This window comes from Dama dama, chromosome 14 (assembly GCF_033118175.1).
Source record: "Dama dama isolate Ldn47 chromosome 14, ASM3311817v1, whole genome shotgun sequence".
In the NCBI taxonomy this organism is placed as follows: Eukaryota; Metazoa; Chordata; class Mammalia; order Artiodactyla; family Cervidae; genus Dama; species Dama dama.
Window position 1 is genome coordinate 21,373,476 of NC_083694.1, and position 27,382 is coordinate 21,400,857.

Here is a 27,382-nt window from a genome sequence, read left to right on the forward strand (position 1 = left end):
GGTTCTGCACTAAGCCCAGAGTATTAAGAAAAGGTGTGATATTAGGTATCAAGGCCCCAGAGTCTTCCCCCAGTCAGCTCCAAAACCCTGGCAGTCAGGCCTTCACACTTCTGGCAGCTTAACTGAAAGAAATTCTTCTGGAAAAACTGCCTAGTCCAAGAGATAAGTTAGAAAGTTACTGAAATGGAGACTTCTCAACTAACTGGCCCCACCAGACTAGCTTACAGTGAGGTACAGCTGACAAGCCTAGTCTTCTCTTATGGCTTCCAAACCCTCTCTCAGTCAACGTGTTAAAGATGAGCAGATAACCAAGGCTCACCAGATATCTGAGAAATGCCTTTAATATCAAAGAAAAACCAAAATAAACAACCTGGAGAAAAGAGATGTTACATGGGGAAAAAATACCATTTGATAATATTACAACCATGAAATAGGAACAGGAAGTAGTTATTCTGAAAATTCAGAGCACAAAACAGAAATCTTGGAAATAGGAGAGCATGAATTGAAACCTCAACAGAAGCTGATAAGACAGGGCTGAGTACAACTACCAGAAAGGAGAGCCAAAAGAAACTAGAGAAATAGTCCAAGAGGCCCAACATGTGCTCAAGAAACATTTCAGAGAGAAAACAGACAAAACAGTAGAGAAAAAAAAAAAAATAGACTTCAAGAAAATTTCCTGGAACTGAAAGAATGAGTTTTCATTCTGGAAGCCACATGTTCTTCCAATGCATATGAATGAAAACAGACCCAGCCCAAGGCACATCACTGTGAAATTTCCAAGTGAAGAAGCTGATCCTGTACACTGTCTCAACAATCTTCATCCCATGCTCCCCTTCCCAGGGAGCCACAGAGGATATAGTACAGCAAAGCAAAAAGGCAATCAAAAGAAAAGGAAGACCCATGAACCAGGTGACCCAGCTTAGAACAAAAGCCCAGGGAATTTCCAGGGTGAGGAGGAAGAAGGACCTGTGAAGACGGCGGGGCTTCAGAAGTTAGCAGTTCTCTCATCTGGGTCAGATGTGCGCAGCCCCGAAGGCCCTGGCAGAGAAGTCTCCAGGGTGAAAAAATACCTGAGGCGTGTGAACATTCTGGCAGAAAATTTAGACAGCTTGTGGAGAGTCGAAGACAGGATGAGAAAATGAAATAAATGAGGGAAACAAAATGAAACAATTAGCCACAAGAAAGCCAACAAGTTATGAGAAAAAGCAGACCACTTAAATTCTCATCTTCCATTGTGATGATGCCTAAAACGAACGAACAAACAAAAATCAAGAAGGAGCAACACACACATCATTTAGAGATACGGGCAATCAATACCAAAAGAAATCGTCTGAAAGAGCTGAATGTGATTTATCTAAGGAGAGAAAATAGAAGGAAAGATAGGGGAATATGGTGTTCACTTAACAGACCCTACAGAATTATTGGCCTGTAGTGAAGTGTATTTCTCATATTTGAACCCAAGTGGACATGGGTTATTAATGTAACAAATACCAATGTTAACTTTGCCTGTTAATTTTGAGTGTATTTATTAGTAACTGCAGCAACAGAAGAAACCAATTAATAATTCCCTTATGTACCCAAAAACTGACTAAACACAAAAGACTAAATAAAATAAATTCAAGACACATGCGAGACAAGCATCTATTTTTTGAAGCAAGGCATCAGCACAATCAAGCAGCAATACAAATTAAAAAAAAAAAAGAATTTACAGAACACAATCACAGAAACCATAGTTTAAAACATGGCACTTTAATGATTTGCCTTATTATAGCGTCTAAGCATCTGCTTCCAATTAACAGTGTCAATATGCAGTATTCCTCATTTGACTTTTATTCAAGACAGTTTTTTTCTTAAAGCTAGATTCAATGATACACAGGAATTATAGTTAACAAACCTTTGATATAATTCAATGAAACATGTAACTTTAAAACTATGTCCTCTGAGTACACAAGGGAACAGAATAGAGTTAGCCAAGTCTTCCCTTTGCCACTAAGAAAACTAGAGGACATGTTTTTTCACTAGGAATAATGCATTTTCAGTGGGTTTGTATAAGCAAGTCCCTTATATAAATGTGATTGTGCTTCAAAGCTGTATAACATCTCAAGTTATAACATGTAATATGCTAAAAGCTATGTGCTAAATAAGTGAGGCAAATAAAAGCATTAAGTAATACCTTCTTACAGAGAGCTCGCAGCTTGAAAGCAGAAAAATGAAATGCAAAGTGTTCAAAAAAGATTCAAGGAAAAAACTATTACCATTCCCTAATACTCCCAAGTTTGTTCGTTTTGATCATTGTTACTTGTTTGGTATAGTTTATAAGCTTAATGCACGTTACATGTTTAAAAAAGTAAAACATTCCATTTTCCTGAAAATCTGCAAAATTACAATATTCTTCACAAAGTTTTCACTACTATGAGCACACGAATGAATTCTACATGTATTCTATTATTTAGCAGTTAGACAAGAGAAAAAGAGGACCAAGAGTCAAAACATGTACCTTTTTGTTAAATGCCCAAATTTTGTCCCATTCCATGTTCACAACTGAACGTGAAGAACCCTAGAAAAACAATTTAAAAAATGGCTTGAAGGGCAAGAAGTATTAACTAGAATATTTACGGTAAGCAAGCTAGAAAATAAACCCAATCAATGATTACAAGTTTACTTCCACTGGAATATAAAACTGAAGCGTGTACAAACCAACCCGGTTACCCTGAACAGTTAAGCGTCAACAGTCACATACTTCACCGGGTAGAAACACCACAGCTGCCTCTGTCCAACCTTAGCATAGGTGTTTAGGACATTATCAGTTTTCCACTATTATTGGTGTTTATTTTATTTCTTTCAAAAACACTCTGTTCTTGCATTGTAAGGAACAAGCAAGGAATAGACAGAACAACAGGAATAAAGACCAAAAGGATAGTAAACCCTTTAGGAAATCCAAACAGAGAGGCTGGAAAAGAAACCCTAACTCACCTGGGCAGCAATGAACTGTTTCAGCCCTTCCACCGTCATCCCTCTTCTCAGCACACCACGAACCGTAGGAAACCGGGGGTCATCCCTGGGAAACAGGCACGTTTTAAGAGCCCAGGAGATGTTTTCAACATGTAGGTGCAGAGAGTATAAAATACCTTTCTGAATATTATGTTCAGTTTGTTAAATATCTGAACTAAGAACTGGTTATAATAATTAGGCAGAACACTAATTACTAGTCAATTATTACTAAGTAAAATAAATGGTACTACTGGAAACAGCAAAAGCACATTTGAAAAAAGACACATAGGTGACATCTTCAAATACAGAAAACCCAAGCATTACAACATTCTTATTTGCTTTTCATTTAGCAAACATTCAAGGTCTCTATTCTACATATGACCGTGAGACACAGATAAGAGACAGTTATTTTGGCATTCATGTCCAAATGCAATTTATAAAGTCTTCTGGGCTGTAAAAAATATACATGTTGGTTAATTAATATTCTGTAGAGATTTGCAATTTTCAGTAAGCTTGCAATATCACCCTTTGTATGGGGCCCAAGGTAAACTTGCCCTTTAACAAATTCTGCTCCAGAGTAATTATCTAAAATTATACATTATTCAATATATACTTAATATGTGTCACTATTACATGATGCTAATAAAAACACACACATTCTAGCTGATTTGGGTTAAAAAAATATTCTTAGGCTTGTAAGTATGTTGACTCAACTGACAGACTTCATTCAGAGATTTTCAAACTTTTTCTAGTCCCAAACATGGGCACTCCATGTTTGCAGCATTAAAACAAAACGGAAGAGTACCTGAGAAACTGGATAAAAGAAAGAGAAGGACCAGAAACCCAACAGGTATACCCATTTCAACCCTCCCATCCATCCTCCCCAAACCTCCGAGCAGTTTAAAATGAGTGACACACTACGTCCTTACTTCCTCTCAATTCTAGGTAATAGCAAACATACCATCCATCTACTAGTCCTTCATTGACAAACCACGTGAGTTTTCTTTTGGACAGTACTGTGTTGTTGAGATTCAGCCGACTGTATTCCCAAATAAATGGTTTTCTTATGCCTAAAGCTTCAATAATCCAATAAAACTGTTCATCTCTGTCATGGTATTCTGTTGTTCTCAGGGCATGTGTAACACCTTCAATGCTGTCAACTATGGGGCAGGCAAAATCATATGTCGGATAAACACTAGAAAAAGAGTATTTTTGAAAATCAGTAAAGAATTTTACCCTTTTCCTCTTAGACATTATAAGCAACAATACTAAAACATAATTCTTTACAAAATAAGAATTTCTTAAAACAACAGGTGTTATGAGTCATAATATTCAAAGTACATCAAAACTTTTTATCAGACTTTGAGGACAATGAATCAGCTACTCAACATTCAAGCAAACAAACAAACAAAAAAGCTAATTTGCAATTTAAAAAACAACTGGATATTGGTGCCGTGAATTCTATAATCATATTTCTGTAATAGCAAATGTATACCATGGAAAGAACGTAATGTTTACATCACATCTCCGTGTTTACAGAGAGCCTCAAAGCAAAAGCACAGAAGCCACTGAGCATAATGAAAGCAATACACCTACTTGTATTTATTTCCAGTTCTCGGGTGTGGCTGAATCTTGCAGCGATAAAGTGTTGGGTCCCTCATGCACCCATTGTTACTACTCATGTCAATTTTTGCTCGCAAACAACAGGACTGACCAAACTGGCTTCCTTTTTTCATTTCTTCCCACATTTGCAGATTCTTCTCCACAGCTATAAAATGAGAGTTATACTACAGTTTACTTAATTAGCATTGCTAATCTGGTTGAAAATAAATTATTTTAGCAGTCTTCTAATTTGATACAAAATTTTCACATTCTGATTTTATAAGCACACCCCACTAGTTCAAAAGTACTTAATGGTTCCAGTATCTGACCAAGTGAAAACATTTTTTTTCTTTTTTTAGTAAAGAAGTCCCACAAAACACATGAATACGCTCTATTTCAGAAGCCAACACATTCCACTAATATAGTACTGGTGAAGGGTAAGAGTGGATGGCTGACACCTGAAGGTTTCTCTTATCCAGTTCTCCCACGTCCCCATCATGGCACAGCTGGCCAGCCCCTCCTCAAATTGAACACTGGGTGTTTGAAGCAGAAGCATTCTATTCCTTTGCCACCTCATGCCCAGCGGACACACTGGTCTGACCCAGACCAGGTGCTGGTGCTGCAGCCCATGTCCATCTAAAGAACACAATTTGGGCCAAGAGCCTGAGCTAGTGGGCTTCCCAAAAGCACCTTTGGCCATTCCACAGAAAAGCAGGCTATTCTAATATTCGGAAAAAAAAAAAAGAGATGACAGAAAACAGAGAGTGACAGAAGTTTATCCTAGGGGGGAAAAATCTCTACATATCCCCAGTGACTACAGTCTTATCTATATTAGAACTCATATGCCTCACATGAGTAAGAAAGAACTGTTATACAATGATTCTTCTGTGGAAACTACTGAAGATACAAGGGACACATTATCAGCTCTCAAAGAATCAAGTTAGGTCTAAAAGTCCAGTTGCTAATTATTTTTGAAAATGTAAAGAAATGTAAAATGGGGAGGTGGGAGAGAAAGACAGACTTCTGTAACAATTTGAGTTTACTACTATACTTCCTAAATATAACACTCAAGATGTTCTGCAACATAATTACACAATAAAAATAACCAGACTCAGAAGCTCAGCAATAAGTAATAACAAACTTTTTTTGTCAAGTGGTATTTCAGACACAGGGTAGCATGAAGCTTACATAGACTCTTCACACTTACAGGCTGACAGGAAGATTTGGGAATGGCTAACATTACCATCAAACATTCTAATTAGAAAGACTAAATATTTAAATTGAGAGAACCACAAAAAGTTGCAGAAGAAATCATTCACATGGACTGAACAGCAATGCAAAAGACTACAAAAAAAAAAAAAGACTACAGGTAACAAGCGAGTCCCTGAGACCACACACACTTCACATGCACTTGTGATGCAACTAAGTAACAATCTAAAGATGGCAGAGAAAGGGAAAAGATTTCTAAGAGATGAATTAATGTATGAAACATATTCCCAAATGTGTTTCAAAATCTTTCATTATAAAAAAATTTTGTACTGATGAAGCGGAATACAAGAATAATAATCAATTAAAATAAAGAACACTAAATAAGCCTTACAGTTTTTCCTATGTTTGGATTCTATCCTTTGCTCACGCTCTGCTTTCATCTGCTCAGCAGGAGTATCATCGACATAAGCCTTCCCTTCCTGAATTAGCTTCTCTGCATATTTCATTATAGTTTCAAAATGATCCGAGGTGTAAGTAAATTGATCTGGTTTGATATGCAACATTGCAACATCCTCCAATATAACCTGCAGTAGAATCCAAAATAATCATCAGTTTATCTTTTGTTATTTTCTTGTGTATTTTCAATCCTTGATACTGCATTTGGACAAATGTAATAATACACCATCAGTCTTACAGAGCCTGAAAATGGTTGTGGAAGTTGTATGATATTAGACCAGAAAAGAAAAAGAAAAAAAAAAAGAGAGAGAGAGAGGGAGAGAGAAATTCGTTATACTAGCCTCCAAGTTCTCAGCTGAGAAAGCTGATCTCATGGTGCTTTCCATTTATTCTGGAAAAGCTGATTATTATTGGCAGTGTTGACAATTATTCGCCCTCTTTTTGAATATAATACAGTGCTTCTAAATAGACGATATAAGAGGCTAGGAAACCATCACATTTTCCAATACCTACTTAGTGTTTGCTTCATTTATAAAACTATATGACAAAAAGGAAATCTGACTCTAGAAACCAATTCATTTAAGAAAGTGATACTTGTAAGAAAATGTAGCACTTAAATAAATTTTATAACAGTTGAAGAGAAAAAAGATAAATTGAAGTTTGAAGATTATTCATATGGGAACTGAATAATTCTTGGTTTAAACCTCAGACAAATATATATTTTAACAGAAGAGCAAAAGAAGAAGTTATGAGAACAAAATTTATTTTCACACCATGAGGCTATCAGGTCACCCTCTAATTTTAATTAACTTTACTGACAAAGGGTCATCACTACACCTTTAATTACCTTCTCAAAATCTTCCTTTTCTTTTTCAGGATTTGTGTCATCAAATCTCATGATCAGTTTCCCTTTAAAGTTAACCTGGTAGTGCTGGTTCAGAAGAGCAGCTTTTGCATGCCCAATGTGTAAGTAACTAAAACAAAAACATTTTACAAAGAAACTCATTAACATGTTTTAGCTAAATACTTAAACTTAACCTTTTCGAGGAGATGAGAACTAAACAAAAATCCTTCTAGTTGGTATTCCAGTCTTATGTTAGTTGCTAACAAGAAATACTGTAATAGAAAATCTGACCCTGAGGAAGGGAAAAAAAAAAACTACAACATTTAGTAAATTACTGTAAGAAACAACTTCATATGTAAAAAATGACAAAGGAGCAAGTTATTTACAAACATTAAACCTTAAGGCTAATCTCCATTTTCCTTTTTTACTGAGGAACGAAAGGTAACTGAGTTACAGGAAAACTGCTTCCAAAAGTACTGCAGCGCTACCCGGCAGTATGTCTCTTTAATAAGACCAGATGCAGTTGAAAACTGGACACCTGCTCTCCACACAGAAGACAGAGGCCCCTCTGAGGATGCCACCGTTGCTGTGATAATTAAATAAAAAAGCACATGAGAATTAGGAAGCCTCAGGAAAGCCAATTCACTTTTTTCTAGGCTTCTGTTTTCTCAGAAGCCAAAACAAAAAGATTTTAACTAAATGATCTCGAAGGTTTCATCCAGTACCAACATTCCACGGATCACAATCTATGAAAACAGTATTCTGTTCTATGGGCAGTTGACCATCACATAGAATAAAACAAATTAGAGGCATGGTTAATAATATCACATATCAACATCCTCCTCTATCAGTCAAGTGGGCAATAGCAACATTCTATACCACGACTTTAGAGAATACTTCTCATCAGTAATAGCAACCACAACTGCACCATTCCAAGTCACCTAATTTCATGCACACCTCTGATCTCAACTGATGTCAAGAGAGGAGGGAAAAGTACAACTCCTTGTATGTCTTTATATCATTTCTAAAATCAATCATTTTTAAAGATACTCATGCAGCATTCTAGATCAATGATTCAATGATAAAGGGTTTATATGCATAGGTTAATGCAGACAAGGACAATGCAATGCATTTAGGATTATTCAAAACTTTCTGCATAAAATAAAGCACCAAAAGTGGCAGCCCAGATAAGACCCTAGAAGAGAAAAAGGACATTAGGGAAAAACTAATGAAATCCAACAAAGTATGGAGTTTAGGTTAACAATATATCAAAATTGGTGCATTAATTTTGACAAAGGTAATGAGAGATGTTAACATTAGAGAAACTCAGTACAGGCACAAGGGAACTTTTTTTTTAAAACTATTTCTGTAATATTTCTATAAATCTAAAATTATTCCAAAATTTAAAGTTTATTTAATAGCAAAACAAAGGAACGTGAGTTCTGAAAATGAAACAGAAATACTTTGTGCAGTTTTCACTGAAAGTGTTACACCCCATAACATGTTATGAAGAGGAAAAAAAAGACTAATAATTACATATAATCTTAAGAGGGGTAATGAAATTAAAGTATTTTCTTAAAGATATTGTTTCTGAATCTGAAATGTGTACAATTCTAACCTGCAAAAAAGCAAACAGGACTATGAAATATTCGTAAGACAACTAACTGGCTCAACAGACAACCTGAGACCTAAAGAAAATAAGTTCCACGCTGCATTTAGTGAGTACTGATACTATATTGGGCTTTTCCCACATAACAGACATAGGCATATAATTTTAGTCATATGGACTCTAGAGTCAGACAGCGTAGGTTTGGATTTGGCAAGCTGCTAAAATCTCATATGAATCAGTTTCTTAAACCATTTGTAAAACTGGAGATAATAACTGCCTCTCTCACAGGGCTGATATGATTAAATAAGTTACTACATGTAAAGTGTTTACTAAGTATCTGCATATAACAGGTGCTATCTATCTATGTGTTAGATAGGAATACAAATAAAAGGCAAAATTTAAGCCTTCTGGCCTTTCATGAATGACACAGGAAAAAAAAAAAGATGAAAAAACGAATTAAAGACAATCTGTTTTGCAGTATGAGGGAATATAATCAAGATTTTGAATGTTTCTAAGCCTGAACACTGACTTGTATTCCAAACCCCCAAACTGTATTCAGCCAAGAACATGGACTCTGAAGCTGATGTAATTCAGAATAAACGTATTTTATACAGTAAATGGCAAAATGCAGAGCTCACTATTCCAAGAAGTGACAGTGACAGAAAATATTAAAAAGCTCAAAAGGTAAAAATGTTCAAATAGTGTAACTATGGCTAAACAACTAACTTTCATCAAACCGTTCAAGTCAGCACCAACAGGACAACCCTGACTTCTCACGTCAAGAACACAAGGGCAGGGTACTGCGTGGTGGGGACCCAGGACGCCTGCGGGAATTAAACAATGTAGAATAAGGACTATTTATGACTGACTCCATCGGTCAGTCATTTAATGATCCAGTCTGTGTATTTTCCAGAACCATTATTTGCCTTTCATCTCCTTCTGACTTATCCTTTATTCACCACCTAAATCAGCAAAGAGAAACTGTGGAACTCTAAAACTGGTTTTGCTATTAATGACACGTATGAAAGAGTTTGGGAAGAACTACAGTAAGAACAGTTAAAATAGAACTGTTTCCTTATCTGCCACTTCCTTTTGTCTACATACTCCATTTAGCACAGATGGGTAAGAATTAGGCTATAGAATGCAAAATCTCAAATTCAACAAAATGTGGGGGAAAAAACCCATCTGATTTATAAAATACGGCACAATACTTTCTCAGGGGCTAAGCTTCTGAGGCTAACTGCTTCGGTTGTGTGTGTGCGCTTAGTCACTCAGTTGTGTCCGACTCTTTGCAACCCTTTGGACTGTAGCCTACCAGGCTCCTCTGTCCATGGGGTTTTCCAGGCAAGAATACTGGAGTGGGTTGTCATTTCCTTCTCCAGGGGATCTTCCTGACACAGGGATCAAATCCGAGTCTCCTGTGTCTCCTGCACTGTAGGCAGATTCTTCAACTGCTGAGCCATTGGAGACTCCCAACTGCTTTAACAAAAGACGTTTTATTATATTAGCCTCACTGGCAATGTTCTTTCATAAAGCTTGTCCAGCATGATTCACAGAGGCTGACGCATGTGCAAAGGCAGACACCGTTCAGCCGTAGTGGGTGCTGGGCAAGGACCCAGGCAGACCCACTCCAGTGGCTCCAGCCAGAACAGCCCTTTGCCCCAACCAGCTAGCCGTATATTATTTTCTGACTGCCAAGAGTGAAAAGGGTTTTGCCTACTAATAGCAGAAAGAAATGAGTAAGACTGGGCTTTTCAGGACTCCACCTGCTTTATTTGGGAAAAAAATAACTTAAATCTACCATAACATCTGATAACTGAAAGGAATGCTGAGAGTACAAATACAAACCCTTGTTAAAGGACACCCCCAAAAATCTCAAAATGTAAATATAACTTCCCTTTCTATTAACGGATATTTTTCTACTTAAAATTAAAACTCGTGCCTGGAATGAAATTAAAATGCTATCTCTCCTACTGATTTAATAAGCTAAAACTACAAATTTTTATAAATTAAGTATCAATAATTGAACAAGTATTAAGACATTTAGAATTTTAACTCTGAAAATTAAAATCTTACTAATTTTCTTCTATATATTAACCTACTGATTTATAAAATATTTGGTAATTGTCTTAAAGCTTTTCTACTAGATGAATCCAATTGTAACTTATATTTGCTTACCCACTAGCCTCTGGAGGAAATCTGACTGTAACCTTCCCCATCTCAGCACCTGGAAGCTCAACAAATTTCCCAACATCTTGCTTTTTCTCAGGAACCTGAAAAGCAAAACAACAACAACAAAAATAGTTACATGGTTACATGTTTAAGAATCAATTCACTGAATAAATACTCAGTACCCACTATGCACCAAGCACAGTTATGAGGAAAAACTGACTAGATTATTGTCCCTGCACTTGGAGACTCAAAATCAGTTGAAGTCAACCAACAGCATTTAAAGTCATCATGTTAAAAGGAGGCATGAACCAAGCTGGACCGCAAAAAAATAAGTGGAAGTGTATCAGATGGAGAGTGTACAGGGAAGTCATTCTAAGGGAAGGAGTAACAGCGCAGCTAAGCCTCGAAGGCGGGAGAGCTGCGCCCCGTTGGAACGCATGCTGGGTGGGCAGGCACGACCCTAGAGAGTTGACTGAGCCAAACATGAAGGCCCTTATAGTGCTGGCCCTTATGTTTCAGGCAATGGGGTCCTCAGGGCTATGGGGCTACTTCTCCGAATTTTCTAAAACGGCCCCTGGGACAGTGCGAAGGCTCAACTAGAAAAGAGACCAAAGAAAGTTCAGTGATGAGCCTGCGGTCTTAACACAAGCAGGGGGCAATGAGGTGTCACTAAAAACAACAGCAGTGGAGACAGAAAATCAATCTCCAAATACAAGAAATAATAACAGAACTTGTTGACTAATTAGAGGTGGACAGTGGTGAAAGCAGAGTGAGGATTTTTAGCAGAACAACTGACATGACTCTAGTGTTTTTATACAAGCAGACAGTAGTTTGCAAATTTTACAGCATCAGAAAACCTTGAAAAATTAACTTGACCACACATGCGTAGTATGTAAAACATATCAAACCAGAGCAACTCTAGCTGGAGAAGAGGACCTTTTTCTACTGTTCTCTATGTTACATCTTCCTACAGAATCAACAAAAAGGCTCTACAGAAGCCCAGGACTCAATGGTCACAATGGTTCAAAAACCAGAGAACAGAAGACCTGCGAGGAAGAAAAGATGGTATAGCTATAAAATAGTGAGATTTTAGTAACATGGACTTTGGATTTCCTAAGGGATTTCCTAGAGGACACACACTGGATGATCACAATCTTGTAGAAATATAATTATGAAGATTAAGGCTTAATATAGTCAAGCAGGTGAAGACAAGGCAAGATTCAACAACAGCAGATTCTTCCAAGAAGATCCTTTTTAACTGATGGGGGGAAAAAACTATGAACATAATTTTCTTCTCAGATTTAGGATCTCAGGAAGACAAGATGTCAGCATTTTAAAAAAAATTTAAAGGCTTACCACTTTAGCTTTGGTCGCTGAAACATTCCACTTGGTACCTACTGACTGGAAGGCCTGCTGGGCTTCAAGAAAGCCAAACCAGCGTTTTACATGAACTGGAGCTTTGTTCTGTCCCATCTGTTCCAGCCACGCAGCATTTCCTATTAGCAAACATAATTTTAAAAGCACTCAATATATCAGAAAAATCAAAAGCAAAGTTCTAGTCATGGTTAACTTTAGTAAATGAGATGGCTTAAAGCTGTGCTTCTATAATGAAATTTTTAAAATCTGGGTCTATATGGCAATGATTTCTAACACTTGACATATTTTAAGAATTCACAAATATTAATTTAAAATATTTTTTCATTTTAATTCCCTAGGATGAATCCTAAATCTTGCCTTCACCACCGCCACACACACTAGGCCACATTACATTCCATAATTAAGAAAAGCTTGAAGTGTATCAACTACAGAAAAAAAATAAAAATCAACATCAAGAAGTAGCTCTTTTTTTCAGATGTAATATCAAAAATGGTACTGAAGAAGTTTATGCAACTCTTTAGCATCACAACGCTACCTCTATAAGATGCTACCTTCCTTTTATGAGTATTAATTCAAAAAGCAAAGTAGATAAAAATGTCATAAACCTACAGATGAAAAGTTGTAACTAAAAAAGTCCTTCATTTTAAGTTGGTTGTTATTATAACAGTTTAATCTAGAGAAAAGTTTAAGCCACCAAAAAGGTACAGAGAGGCAGTTACCTGGCAGTCTGCACATTTACTGCCAAGGGCACAGGTTCAGTATCCCTGGTCAGGGAACTGAGATCCCACAAGTAACATGGCACAGTCAATAAAACTTAGGGAATATTAACAAAAAAAAATCCTTATATAACCCAAATTTGAACAGTGAAAATGAAAGTGAAGTCGCTCAGTCACGTCCGACTCGTTAAAGAGAAACATTCTAGCATATTTGTTGCAGGGTTTTTTTTTCTTTTAAATAAACTAACAAAATTCAAGCCCTCTTTCTATCTCTCAATCAACCCCACATTCTGATCTGTTGCAAACCACTCATAGAGGATGGAAAAAGTGACCTCTCAGAGAGACAACTCCAGCTCACCCTCCTCACCCATATACTGAGCAACCAGAGACAAAGTAATTGGAGTCAAGCAATAGCTGAGGCAGGAGGGATGCTGACATAAACGATGAGGAGCAAGGACAGTTCCACAGGCAAGAGAGGAGCTTCGGGCAGCTAGACGGGGTCAGCCTCCACGGAGAGCAGAGGATGGGGAATTCTTGTGACTGGCTAGGAAGAAAGTAGCCAGGGAGGTCACTCCTCCATCAGAAAATCCTAAGTGACGGCCACCAGGTAGACAGACAGATGTTCATATACACAAAAATATGTGTACTCCTGACCCAGAAAAAATATTAAATAATTAAAATAGAAATTCTTCAAGAAGAATTACTGATACCTTTTAGGGTGGCCCAGACACATAAATCTGCTAAGCTCAAGGAGTTTCCAACTAAGTATGTTCTCAGAGACAGACAATGATTGAGTTCGTTGACTGCAGAAGTAAACAAATCACATGAAGACAATTTTGTGGCACTGAACTCCAACCAGTGATCAATCTGTGAAAAGAAATGCATCCCAGGGTTTAGACTTAAACAAACAAGCAAACAAACGACTTCAGTGAGAACCGTGCCTATCTTATCTCAATCAAAGAATTTACCATTACGTGGATTTGATTGTGATTGTCTGGAGGCATCTAAATTGGCACTTAAATACATATTGTGCTATTTTTCTATATTTTCTCTTTTTTCCCCCAGGAATGTGAAGAGGCACTTCAGGGAAGAAAAAGGAAAATATGAGAACTGGAAGCAGGAAGGAAGGACAAGCCTGACTGAACCCAACAAATGGTACCCAGCCAAACATATTTATCCACTTGCAGAATTTAAAAGTAAATACTAGGAAACTATTCTTTGTATTTTGAATTTTATAAGATTCAGGAAAGTTAGAGCTGAATGCAAACAGGAAAAAAAAAAAGGCATCTCAAGTGCCATATTGAAAGATAATCTACTATTGCTATAGCTAATTAAATAAGGCATATACTTAAAAAGGAAAATGTGTATGACCCTGGGCCCATGTAACTTTTCAAAGCCTGCTGCCCCATTTGTAAAGTAAGAAAGCTGCATAAGATAACCTATGCAGTCACATCCAGCTATGAAATTCTAGGACTCCAGGAAGAGGAAGAGAGAACTAAATGACCCAAAAGGACAGTTGGTATGGGGGTGAAGGTAGAAACTTAGGAGCAAAGACTTTCTTTCTGAAAATAAAGTCAGATGAGAATGCCTAACGAGGTCTATGATTAATACTGTTACTATCCTATACCCTTAAATAGAGTAACAGTCCAAAAGAGCGAAAGCCTAAACCAGACCAAACCAAAACACACCCAAGAAAATGTTCCTTCCTTACCTCAGTATGTTCCAACAAGTTAGAGCCATAGAGCCCTGCTGTAGTTGCAATTCTAGCCAAGTAGCGAAGCATGGAGTTTGTGTCCGTGAACACCACATTTCTGGAATATAAGCATGAGACAAAGTATCACCGTGGCTCTAGCAAACCAGTAAGTCATGAGACATGTGAAAAGTGTAAAAATAGAAATCTTATATATAGCAAGTATTTTCTACTATAGTGAAAAAAATAGATTTAGTTGGTTCTAAATTCTATCAAACACTAATTTGTTTTGAGATGTTCAGCTAAATCCAATAATTCACTTCAGTGAATTCACTCTCTATATGGTGTTTTGTTGGGCTTTTTTAATTAATCATTTATTCTATTTTTGGTTACATTGGGTCTTCGTTGCTGTGAGCGGACTTTCTCTAGCTGCTGTGAGCAGGGACTGCTCTTCGTTGTGGTGTGGTCTTCCCAACGTGGCGGCCTCTCTTGCAGAGCACATACTTGTCACATTCAGACTCAGCAGTTGTGGAGCACGGGCTTAGCTGCTCCTCAGCATGTGGAATCTTCCCAGACCAGAGACTGAACCCGAGTCTCCTGCACTGGCAGGCAGATTCTTGTCCATTGTACCCAGGGAAGTCCTCTATAGGATGTTTGATCCTTCTCACTATTAGTTTCTACATGTCTATTCAGTGGTGAAAATATAAAAACATAATTGGGCTATCAAGAATAAAGTGATTTAAAATAAATAAAGGCAATAAAGCCAAGGATATGCTGTTATAAGGAAGCTAGTTTTATCAAATTCCAGGTAAACACAGCAGATCAAACCTCACCAAAACTGTTGTGTGAAATGTTTAAAAAGACACAAACCCAAAAAAAAAAAAGAGAGAGAGAGACTAGGGAGAAGAGACAACAGCAATAAAATTTCAGAAGCTAGAAAGCAGATGGAGTTAACAGGCCTAAAAAAACTGAATCTTAACTGGACAATGGACAAAGTTGAAAACCAATCCAATTTAAACTTCAGGATCTTCAAAAGACTTACAAATCAATAAAACCAGGGACTAAAATGAGGAGGCTTGGTTAAAAGTCTATTTAAAAATTAGCCAGAAATACAGATAGCTCCAACCCCTATTCTCTACAGCTGGGCTACTCTTCTTGCCCAGTCCTGGCAAAAACTGGAGCTTTATTCTCTAAAGATGAAAACAGAGGGTCTCTCGACTTGGGGGCAATGTGGCACGGTGGCAAGCTGGGCAACAGAGGTGACAAGAGAATAAACGTACACTGGATGCTGAGATTCTCAGCCTTCGTGCCACCCTCAGCTTCCAAAATATGCTGGTCCCAGCCCGTCCTCACCTTCCAAACAGGACACTGGAAGTCTTCTCTGGACAATCTGATCTACCCAGGAGGAAAAGAACCAAGGATACTAACACCAGAAGCTCCTTCAAACGAACAGTTGTTCAGTCAGATTACCCTGAGTGAAGCTCACAAATGACCAGCCCACCTTGGAGTTCAGAACTTAGAGTCTGAAACTCCCAGTCAAAATCTTGGAAAACCATCAAGAGTTACCAAATATTTAAAGAAAGCCTGTAACTCAAAAGATAGAGACCAAAATAAACAGATGTAAAGTGAACAAATCAAGGAAAAGTTTAAAAGTGGAATACATAAATTTCCTCTGAGCAGTGAAAAAAACGTATGATTATGTTTGTAATCATAAAATAAAAACAGGATACTTTACCTAGATAGTAAGTAACAGTACTCTCAGATATGAAAAATGCAACAGCAAAAAGGAAAACTCAATAGAAAAATGGGATAATAAGGTTGAAGACCTCTCTAGAAAGTGAAGGAAAATGGGGGAAAAAAATGGAAAATGAAGGTGATCCTTAAAGAAAATAAGAATACTAATCCCAACATACACATAAAGAAGAGAAAATAGAAAGTTATCAAAGAAAAAATTTTCTAATCCCCAAAAGAGGATTTCTAAGTTTCCATATGAGAGGGAGTAGCCAAGCACCCAGTAGAACAGATGAAAAATGGACTCAGACTAAAGCATATTATCGTGAAATTTCTGAATACTGGATCCTAAAGGAAGATGCCCACAAGCTTCCTGAGGTCCCACAGAAAACACAGGGATCAGAAAGATTTCAGAAGAAAACAAAGCAAGTAACTATTCCATGGAAAAGTAAAAATTGTACATGAAAAGCAATCATGATATGTAGCTCAGCAGTGACTCCAACTTATAGGATCCTCATAGTGTAAACACTACAGAGTGATCTAATCAAGATTCTGATGCACCCACAATGGGAGGAAGGAGGACACGGGGAGGAGCAGGGTGTGTGAGTGAGTGTTTTCTGTATGCTGCCTCCTCTCCAATACAAGTCTTTCTGTCAGTTTATTACAGACCATTTAAACCATTTCCATATCTGCACCCTGCTTGAGGATACCCTTGAAGCCTGCTTACAACCTGGTTCAAGTTCCATGATCTGGCAAAGATTCCTTAAAAGAATCAAACCTGGTTGTGTCTATGCCTCAGTTTTGCTAAACAAAAGAATTTTTTCCCTTCCTTTTCTTTTTAATTTTTTTCAGTGAGTTCCAAAAGAAAGAGGTAAATCCAAGGGCATGCCATCTTCCATATACCTGAGATGCAAATAATCCATCTTAATCAAGAATATACAATATTTTAAAAAAAAACAGAATATACAGTATACCTTCATTATAGAAAATTTTGAAAACACAGAGAAGTCAAAAGGAAAAAACACACTACAACTCCAAAACTCAGAAATACTATTAAAGGTGTTGTATGCTTTTCAGTTTTTTTCTTTGGAGATATGCACTTTCACATATATTTCTTGCTTTTTTATTAACATTAGATTATGAACATATCCACATTAGAAATTCTTCATAATCTTTTTTCACAGATGTCTAATACTCTATGCTGTGGACTTACCAAATTTATTTCCTCTTATTATTAACTTCATTAAACTTCCAATTTTCCACCAGAATTACAAAAGAATTAAAACACATGTACATAAATCTTTCTGTACATTTCCAGTTTCTTTCTGACAGATTATACATGTGATTAGATACTTTGCTGACAAATATAAGTCTCTGGATATTAATTTTTTTTTGAAATTTATTTAATTGGAGGATAATTGCTTTACAATGCTGTGCTGGTTGGATATAATTCTTTTAGAATAAGAAAGAAAAGTATATTTCTTTTTAGGGATATTCTACCCATTACCAAGTAAAACAAGCATACAACATTTAACTCTAAATATTTAAAAAATGCTGCTGAGTACCGAAAGCAAAGATACACTTACTCAGATACATGAAGAATATTCTCTTTCCCTTCTTCAACAGAAATGCTGACGTTGTCTTTCACATGTTCCACTGCCAACAAAGCTCCTAAAAATAATGAGATGAAAAGACTTCTCTCTTTATAAACAATGCAGTATTTAAAACCTGAATCATAAAGCAATAAGGATGAGTCAACAAAACAATGTTAAGTACTGTGAAGAGTAAATTTTTTTCCCGGTAGTCTGCAGATGCAAACTGCATTCTGGTCTTAGAGAAGTAACAAACCAGAAACCATTCCCTGGCATAACCCAACTGCTTTTGAAAATGCTCAGTGTCCAGCTGGGGACATGGAAATGAACCTTTCCCTCCCTCAGAAGAAAAGAAAAAATTAGAATAGTACCTTGTATAAAAGCTACTGACAGCATTAGAGGTTACTATGTGGCAAGGACTGTACTACATGCTTTACCTTCATTAACATTTTTAATCTTTGGAGTAACCTTAAGAGGTAGGCACCTTTATCTCTGTTTTATAGACAAGGAAACTGAGGTGCGGAGGGGTTAAATAACTAGCTCAAAGCCCTTGAGTAAATATGTAGCTGTCAAGCTTTACATGCAGGTCTAATGCAGGCCAGAACTCAAATTTAAGAACGGTGTCATCTGTCTCTCAACATATTATAAAGTTTACTAAATATTCATTAATCCTTTGTCCTTAATTTATCGAAAGCAGACAACTAGCACCCAGATACTGGTTTCTAAATACCATGGTCCACCGGGAACAGGGCTGTGCTAGAGAAGGTATAAAACAAACCTGGAAAATTTCACCGTGCTGGAAACCAAGAGGTACCCAAAGAATGGTAAGAGATATGCCGAAAGGACCCCCTGGCCAACTCGGAGGGGCTCCCACTGGCAAACAGGGCCAATTTAACCACTAAAGTAAGTAATCTAAGTTTTAGAGTATCCATAGCAAAGAACCCTACACAGCAGATTTTTTAAATTAACTCCTATTACAAGTAACAAGATAGATGAATCTCAAAAAATTATCCTATGCACAAAATAATTTGACATGACCCAATGTATATGAACTCTGGAGAAGGGAATGACACCCACTCCAGTATTCTTGCCTGGAGAACCCCGTGGACAGAGGAGTCCAGCGGGCTACAGTCCGTGGGGTCGCAAAGAGTCGGAGACAACCGAGTGACTAACACACACACAATGTATATGAAGTTCTATGAGGAAATTTTCTGAAGTGAGGGAAATATTTTACTTCATAACTGTGGTGGTTATACATTATACATATCTGTCAATCAATTTATAACTTAAAACTGGTGAACTTCAGGCATGTTCACCCAAAAATAAAAAAGAACTCAATAAAACTAATTTTGAAAATATGCTTAATTTTAAGAACAGAAAATGATGCAAAGCCAGCCAATTGTATAAAGATAATTTTGAGGCAGCCAGGGGAAACTGAAAAAGAACTGAATGTTACATAATAAAAAGAAATTATTATTTAAAAAAAAAGAAATTGCTAATGTGAAAAAAAACTGAAAATGAAAAATAATACAGAGTATAATCTATTAAGTATATTTTCCTATAAATTTTTTTAAACGAGAAAAAAAATCTCACCAAAAAAAAAAAATTCCAAGTAATACGTGAAGGAGTGGCAGATTGGATGGTCACCATCCGGCATCATCTTACTAATAATCAAGTTGGGCAGGAAGCACCAGTGGATGCTGAAACCAGTGGGTGAAGGTTTGATGCGGAGTGGAATGCTTTCATGGTCCCAGAGCATCTCCCCACAAAAAGCTTGTTAAATGCACAAGGGAAAACTCTATAGTGAGGAAAGCAGTCAGAAACCACCTTAAGTACTCAAGATTAGATCACCAGTAATGGGGAAAAAACTCAGGCACCAATCAATCGGCTACAGTGAAGAACAACAAATCATTTCTGTGCTACTTCTGCCAAAGACATGGAGCCTGAATCTAGCCATGAGGTACCACGAGAAACAACCTTGACATTCTTCAAGTAAGTAATCTCCACGGAGGTCAAACCTATGAAAGCAAGACTAGAAAACCACTCCACATTGAAAGAAACTGGGCAGACGTGACAAGTAGGCATGAAGCATGACCCTAGATTTTGATCCTTGAGCTACAGAGGTAACATAGGAACAATCAGTGTAGGATTCTGAACGGGATCTGGGCATTAGATGGGAGAATTGTATCGATGGGTATTTCCTGATTTGTATGCTCTTGTGCGGTCGTATAGAGTTTTCTTACTTGAGAGAGATGTACATTGGTGTATCCTGGGGTGTTGAAGCATTATTATCTGCAGTATGTTCTTCAAAGGCATTGGAGGAAAAAAAGGTTCCTTGTTCTATTCTTGTACTTTTTTAAGTCTAAAATTATATTAACATTTAAAAAAATGGTAAATGCATATAAAATAGGGAAATTCTCACAATGCAATGTTTTTCTAAATGTTTCATCTAATGTTATTGACTGAAGACAGAATGTATTCGAATTAAACTACTAGGAACAATAAAATCAAAAACAAAAAAAGAGGAAGGAAAGCAAACAGAACTATATATCCTATAATTGGTTTATAATTCATAAGGACAACAAAATTTTTTAAGACCCTCCTTTCAGAATACTGAAGATATGGTTCTCCATTTCATAATTTACTAAGGAAACAGATCTATCATCTTCACACTGCTTTTCTAAGTAACATTAGTAAAAACTAGCTAATTCTTGAAAATCTACAGTGGGTCAGGAACTTGACCTACAGTTATCATTGATTCTGGCCATCAACGGTATGTAGAAGATATTATTCCTTGTTTCTTAAACAAGGAAGCTGTGAAGATGCCAAACAAGGAACTTGCCAAGGTTCCACAACTAGTAAATGGCAGGCAGGATGGACCCAGATCTCCAGGAACCAAATGTCTTTGTTGTTAACCATGAGGTCACATTGTCTAGCACTTTCCAACTGCAGAATCAAACCCATTTCTTTTATTAGAGTTTATTGATTTTTGTGTAAGGCTAGCCCATAACTATTGGATGGGCTAACAATATGGCAAAACACCATCATTTTTAAAATATTTTAAACAGCATTCAATTGTGCTTTTTGTTCCAAAAGGCTCAAAACACCCTGTAATGAGAATGTACTGAGAAATTTCTTTAGCACGATGTGGCCAACTATATCTGGGCCTTTCAAATATTAGAAAAGTACTTGCGTGTCTATATTAAGAAATGCATTAACAATAAGAGCTCAATAAACTGATCAAATTATTTTGCGTAATTTCTCAAAGCAATAAAAAAGAAGAAATAGCTGAATGTCTAAGCTATCTATCCACAGTAACCTTGGCCACGTTGAATAAGCAATTCCAAATCCAATTTAAGATGTGTCAGGAAGATGACAAGTCCCACCTTTACTCTGACATTTACTACATCCATCGGATGTGTAGTAAAGAACCCCATCAGTCCGCAGTGTACTTGGGTGTTCCAGCAATTACCCTGCCACCTTTAATTAACATAAGTGCAACCTCGGTTAAAATTTTAAATGCTTCTATGATCATCCTCCTCGTTTCCTTTGAACCCAATGAAACGTGAAGAAAACTTGAGTCAAGGGAACTGACAAGCTTTTCTGAGCAAGAAGGAAGGGAGATAAATAAAGATAAGCAGAGTTGGAGGAAAGCGCTAAACGAGGGGGAACGAAGTACTGGGATTTTAAGTTTTAAAAATGTTATTTCTAAAAAAAAAAAAAATGTTATTTCTACGTCCAGCTCTTGGTCTCCGGGGGACATCATTGCTTAAAGGGGAGAAGAGTAAGCTAGGAGTCATGTTTCTGGGGGAGAAAGTCCAAAGCTGAGCCTCGTGCCGCTCTGCCCGAGCTCACACCGCGCCCACCTCCACGCCCAGAAGCGTCTTCAGGAGCAAATCCACCTGCCAGAGACCGAGAGCGAGGGGCACGGAGCCCACCGCGTGTACATTTCCGGGGAGAGAAGCAGGCCTAACCTCCCAGACCAGGACCGCCACTGCGCCAAGCCCGGGCGCGGCGACCTTCCCCGCCCCGCTTCCTCCCCCGGCTGATGCAACCCACACAGGTCTGCGGCCGCGGCCCCTTACCCAGCGGAGGGTCTCCCGAATTCACAGTCAGACAGAGTGTCGCCATCTGCACCGGTCCGCCGGTCTACCTGTCTGCGCGCCTGCCGGGCCGCCTGAAACACAACCGACTGGCCCAAAGCGAGAAGCTGCAACGTGGTACGCGCCGGCTTGACGCTGCCGCAACCCTCACCCCTCCCCCGCGCCGCGGCCGGCGTCTTGCCGCACAGCGCAGTGCGTCATCACCGCGCGCCCCTCCCTCCGGCAGAGGGAGCTGGGGGCCTTCTAGGGTCAGGAGGGCCAACGTGGCCAACGTGCTCCAAGCCGGTGACCGAGGAGAGACAGTGAAGCGGACGATGTTTTACGACACCTCGTAAAGTGAGGAAGTGAAGTCGCTCTGTCGTGACTGACTCGTTGCTACCCTGTGGACTGTAGCCCGCCAGGCTCCTCCTGTCCATGGGATTTTCCAGGCAAGAATACTAGAGCGGATTGCCATTTTCTTCTCCAGGGGATCTTCCTGACCTAGGGATCGAACTCAGGTCTCCCGCATTGCGGGCAGACTACCGTCTGAGTCACCAGGAAATCCCAAAGTGAGAAAAGTAAGTGGTGAGATGGTTTCTGCAGTGTGATGGGTGGTCACCAGAAGCCAGAATTGAAATAAACGGGATCGTATAGTTGAGGCAGGAGGTAGCTGCGCCCCCCCCCCCCCGCCCGCCCCCAGACACTCCAAGATGTCAATAGCAGGATGATTGAGAGAGGAGGCTGGGCCCTGATCAGGTAAAAGCCTAGAGACCACGTATTTATCATGCTCAAAATCGGGGAGACCTTCCCCTATAGCTCCTTGGAGGTTAGAAGGAGAGTGATGTCAAGCTACCCACAGGCCTCTTGACTGGAATTCATCTTTGCTGAGAGATGCACTTGCACTCGTGGGAAGATCCTGAGTTAAACCGAACACAGGCTCAGGACCAGACGAATAGAATGATTAGCCAAAGGAAACTTGGAAGAAATGCCCCACATGAATGATTCAAACTACCAAGCGGGTGCAACTCTCTGAGTCCATCCGTGTATCCACTCATACTGTATGCTTTTCCTGCTAATAAACGTGTTCTTTGTTTCATTACTTTCTGTCTTCATGGGAATTCATTTCTGCAGAGCTGAAGGGCCAGGGGCTTGTCACTGACCATTGGTCTAGTGGCTAGGATTCAGTACTTACTGCGGAGACCCGACCTCAATCTCTGGTGGGGAAAGGAAGCCCCACTTCAAGCTGCTGCAGTTCAAAGCCACCCAAGATCATATTTGGTGCTAAAACCCAGGAATTCAAGGTAAACCTTGGGCTTCACTCAGCTGCGACTTGAGGCCACTGACTTTCACTCCTGCTTTCTTTTTCTCACTCTCTGTTTCACTTTCTTTTCAAGACCCACAGGGCATAATTTCTGCCTGTTCAACATTGAGGATGGCAGAGGAGTCCCCCAGGCCGTGCAGATTCAAATAACACTTGTGTGACAGTTGACTCTGTCCTTTGGGACATGGTGGAAACATGATTTCCAAACGTGCAGGAGCTCAAGGGGTCTCTCTCACCCACTCTCCCTCTGTCGTTGTCCAGTATGGAACCTTCCACTACGCTTTTCCTTCCCACCTTACTTGCACAGCAGGGTCTCTTTCTCACTTCGTATCTCCACAACCTTTTAGGGAACGATTTCCTGGATATTATTCCTAAACTGTGTCCCCACCACTGCCAAACCCAGTGCTGCCTATGTGAGACAAAGTCATCAGCCGAAGCCCAGTTCTTCTACACTTCCCAGGATGAAAGGGCAAAGGATTTTGGGTTTTTCTGCTGTCTAGTGTCTCACCTCACTCAATGCCCAAAAATTTACTGTGAGAATTTCTCTGCCTCCCGGCCCTTGAGCCTTCAACCCCGTGACATCTTCCATAGTGCCCAACTCCATTTCCTTCAAGGGTTCTATTTTGCAACTGCTGGACCCCCTTCACTCCAGGCCTTGGCAGCATACACACTGCTACAGACAGCTTATCAGGCTGGCCGCTACCCAGAAGCCCGAATTATAAACTTTGTAGATACTCAGTCACGAGGAGTACACCCCAGCGTAGGAATACTTATCATAGGACAAAGCTGTATAGACGAGGGATCCCTCCTAAGGAAAGTCCTAGCAGCTGGTCGGCAGTGGTTCAAATATCCTCGCCTGGCCATCTGGGGAGGACACCTAAAGGTACTAAGGGAGACCAGAGGTGTCAGAAATCTATGGGATGGTAGAGGTCTGGAAACTCCATCAGGTTTGGAAGGAATTTGGGGGGCACCCTGAACCCCTTCAGGTAAAAGTCTCCTAGCAAATGTTTTTTGGAACAACAGATTCCATTTCCTGGAGCTTTCTCGGTTGTTAGGTTAACAGAAAGGCTAGGAAAGGGAAAACTTAAGTTCTACTGTAACAGTGCCTGGCCTTCATATAAGTTGGGGAATGGAGAAAAACTACCTGAAGACGGGTCTCTATATTACCATCCTGCAATTGCATATTTATTGCCACTGGATGGGAGAGTGGATTGAGGGTCCCTCTAGTCAGGCTTTCATGGTCCATTACCAAAATTCCACCCTATGTGGCTCTTGTAATTCAAAACTTGGGGAACCAGGGAAAAAAAAAAAAAAACCATCATTTATTTTAGATGATCCCCTTTGAAGCTCGCCCATCTCTCAGGGGGATACCTAGCTCCCCCTGCTCCTGACAGTATCCCTACTTTTCCAGATGCATCTGACCGAACCCAAACTCCACCTCCCCATGTCCCTCCATCCCCTCAGTTACCCCAGAAAGGAGAGATTAGTCCCTCTGTCCTCTCACCGTTGGAGCTTCCTATCACCCAGGATCAGGGAAATTACACTCTCTAACAGAAGTGGCAAAGGTGAAGGGACAGTCAGAGTCCCCTTTTTTAACCAACTTAGCCCAAAGCAAACAGAAACAATTTTCTGAAGACCCAAGTAGAGTTTCATGAAGAGTTTCATGCTCTAATTCTGGTTATGACTTTACTTGGAAGGATGTCCAAGGAGTCCTATCGGGTTGGCCAAAATGTCCATTGGGGTTTTTCCATAAGATAGTATGGAAAAACCTGAATGAACATTTTGGCCAAGCTAATACTTATTGTACTTCTGAGGAAAAACAGAATCTGGACAGCAGCCCAGAGGCTTGCTGACTAACTTGCCGGAGACCAACCTGAATATGCTCTGGGTGGAGATGCAGTCCCAGGTATAATTCCTTGGAATTATACTTCCTGGACAGGAACAGAAGCCAGGAAACTCATAATCTAATGTGTATTAGAAGGGATGAGAAAGTGTATCAAGATGTTATTTAACTGTGAGAAGGTTAAAGTAGTGACCCAGGAAAAGAAAGAAAATCCAGCCCCTTCTTTCACAGACAGCTTGTGGAGGCTTTTAGGAAGTATACCAACATAGATCCCTCCACTTTCAAAGGTCAGTCCCTGCTGGGACAACACTTTTTATCAGCCAGCCCATCCCTGATGCTGTTAATATGTGGAAACTTCAAAAGTTAGAATTTGGCCCACAGACTTCCATGCCTCAACTCCTGGATGTGGCCCTTGGAGTATTCAATAATCAAGACCAAGCTCCAGAGGGAAAGCTGGAGAAAAGACAGGCCAGGGCTCATGCACAACTGATAGCCATTGCTGTCGGCCATATCTTGTGACCTCAGGACAACCCAAGGGGGCCAAGAAAGTCCAACTATCCATCTGGAGGTAAGACCAACAAGGAGGAATGCTACAAATGCAAGTCAACTGGCCACTGGGTCCAAGAGTGCCAGAAAGAACCCCACTCCCCTCCCCCAGGCCATGCCTAGCCTGCAAACAAGCAGGTCATTGGAAGAGGGACTGCCCTCAGTCCCAAAGGGGAAGAGGGGCTCCCCCTCCTGAAATGGCCATGCTGGATGACTGAGGTGGCCCAGAGATTCTAGCTTCTTAAAGTTCCCCCTAACAAGAGGTCTATCTCCATTGAGGAGCCCCGGGCAGTCCTGACATGGCAGGTAAGAAAATCCATTTCTCAGTTGACATGGGAGCCACTTACTCTGTCTTAATTTCTCACACTGGACCTCCCTCTTCCAAAAGCTGTACTGTAACTGGTGTCAATGGAAAGCCTCACAGCCATTATTTCCCTGGGCCTCTCACTTGTCAATGTGAGCCGCAGTTGATTTCACGCAGTTGATTGCCTTTTTTAGTTGTGCCTCAGTGTCCCACCCCACTACTGGAAAGAGATCTTCTGAGCTCTATCAGGACCATACTCCAGTTAGGAGGCTGCAGCACTTTCCTTTGACTCTGACTAAGACAGACCAGCCAGAAGAGCAAGGTCCTATTCCCAGCCATATTGTACAAGAAGTGGATCCTTCAGTGTGGAACAAAGAAATCCCTAGAATGGCCATACATGCCCAACCTGTAAGAATTCACCTTAGGCCTGAAGCTGCCTATCCTAACAAGAAACAAGTTGGAAGGAAAAAGGATCCACATTAAAGGAACAGATACCAGGACAAACATGGATGGAAGGCATTGGGTATATGGTTGGAGTACATTTCTGAAACAGTAGAATTGGATGGCTAGATCATAAAACCTTAAGCTTGTTAGTCTATCCTGGTGTACCCCACCAGGATACACTTTCATATGCCAGGTAGATAAGAAACGATGGACCACTAATTGCCTGCACAGTAACTCCATGTCCACACAGTATATGCTGGCAACCTTGGTTACTCCTTCCTCAACCCACTCCTTAAATGAATTTAAGTTTATTAAACCTGTTTACTCAATTAACTCTAGATTTACCTGGTGGCATCCTAGATGGAGACGGCTATTTCTTTGGGTACGCCTTGTTACCATGCTGGGGGGTAGCCGCCCATCAACATGTCCTTCAAAACTTATCTGTAACTCTTACCACCATAGCTAACAATACCACTTACTCTCACTAATTTACAGAAGTCTCTAGATTCACTGGCCAAGGTGGTATTTGACAACCATCTGGCCCTGGTTTATCAGTTGGCAGAACAAGGAGGGCTTATGGCAGTTGCCAGCATTTCTTGTTGCACATACATTAACACCTCTTCCCAGGTACAGACTGATATTGAGAAAACGCAACAGCAGGCCACCTGGCTTCAACAGACGATTAACCACCAATCCTCACTATTCAGAATGGGTGGGGAAATTGAAAGCTGGTTCTCTAACTTGTTCTCCTGGATCCCGCAAGGTATTAGAAACTTTCTGATGGGATGTTTCCATTTTCTTATAACTTCCTTCATGGTTTCAGCCATACTGATTTATGTTAAACGTTTAGTAT

At 39.5% G+C, this 27,382-nt stretch overlaps 1 protein-coding gene across 1 annotated transcript in view; it reads right to left on the bottom strand.

Annotated features, from left to right (window-relative positions):
* The window catches only part of EPRS1 (glutamyl-prolyl-tRNA synthetase 1), a 60,196-nt gene extending 37,983 nt beyond the window's left edge, over positions 1–22,213 (bottom strand). The window contains exons 1-12 of the mRNA XM_061160058.1: positions 22,075–22,213; positions 17,984–18,068; positions 14,688–14,787; positions 13,687–13,843; positions 12,240–12,379; positions 10,890–10,984; positions 7,106–7,232; positions 6,194–6,386; positions 4,588–4,759; positions 3,953–4,186; positions 2,974–3,058; positions 2,498–2,557 (exon numbers count right to left, since the gene is read on the bottom strand). Coding sequence (XP_061016041.1) covers positions 2,498–2,557; positions 2,974–3,058; positions 3,953–4,186; positions 4,588–4,759; positions 6,194–6,386; positions 7,106–7,232; positions 10,890–10,984; positions 12,240–12,379; positions 13,687–13,843; positions 14,688–14,787; positions 17,984–18,068; positions 22,075–22,120 — 1,494 coding nt within the window. The 5' untranslated portion in view covers positions 22,121–22,213. The remainder of the gene's footprint in view (positions 1–2,497; positions 2,558–2,973; positions 3,059–3,952; positions 4,187–4,587; positions 4,760–6,193; positions 6,387–7,105; positions 7,233–10,889; positions 10,985–12,239; positions 12,380–13,686; positions 13,844–14,687; positions 14,788–17,983; positions 18,069–22,074) is intronic.
* Between the last annotated feature and the right edge of the window lie 5,169 nt (positions 22,214–27,382).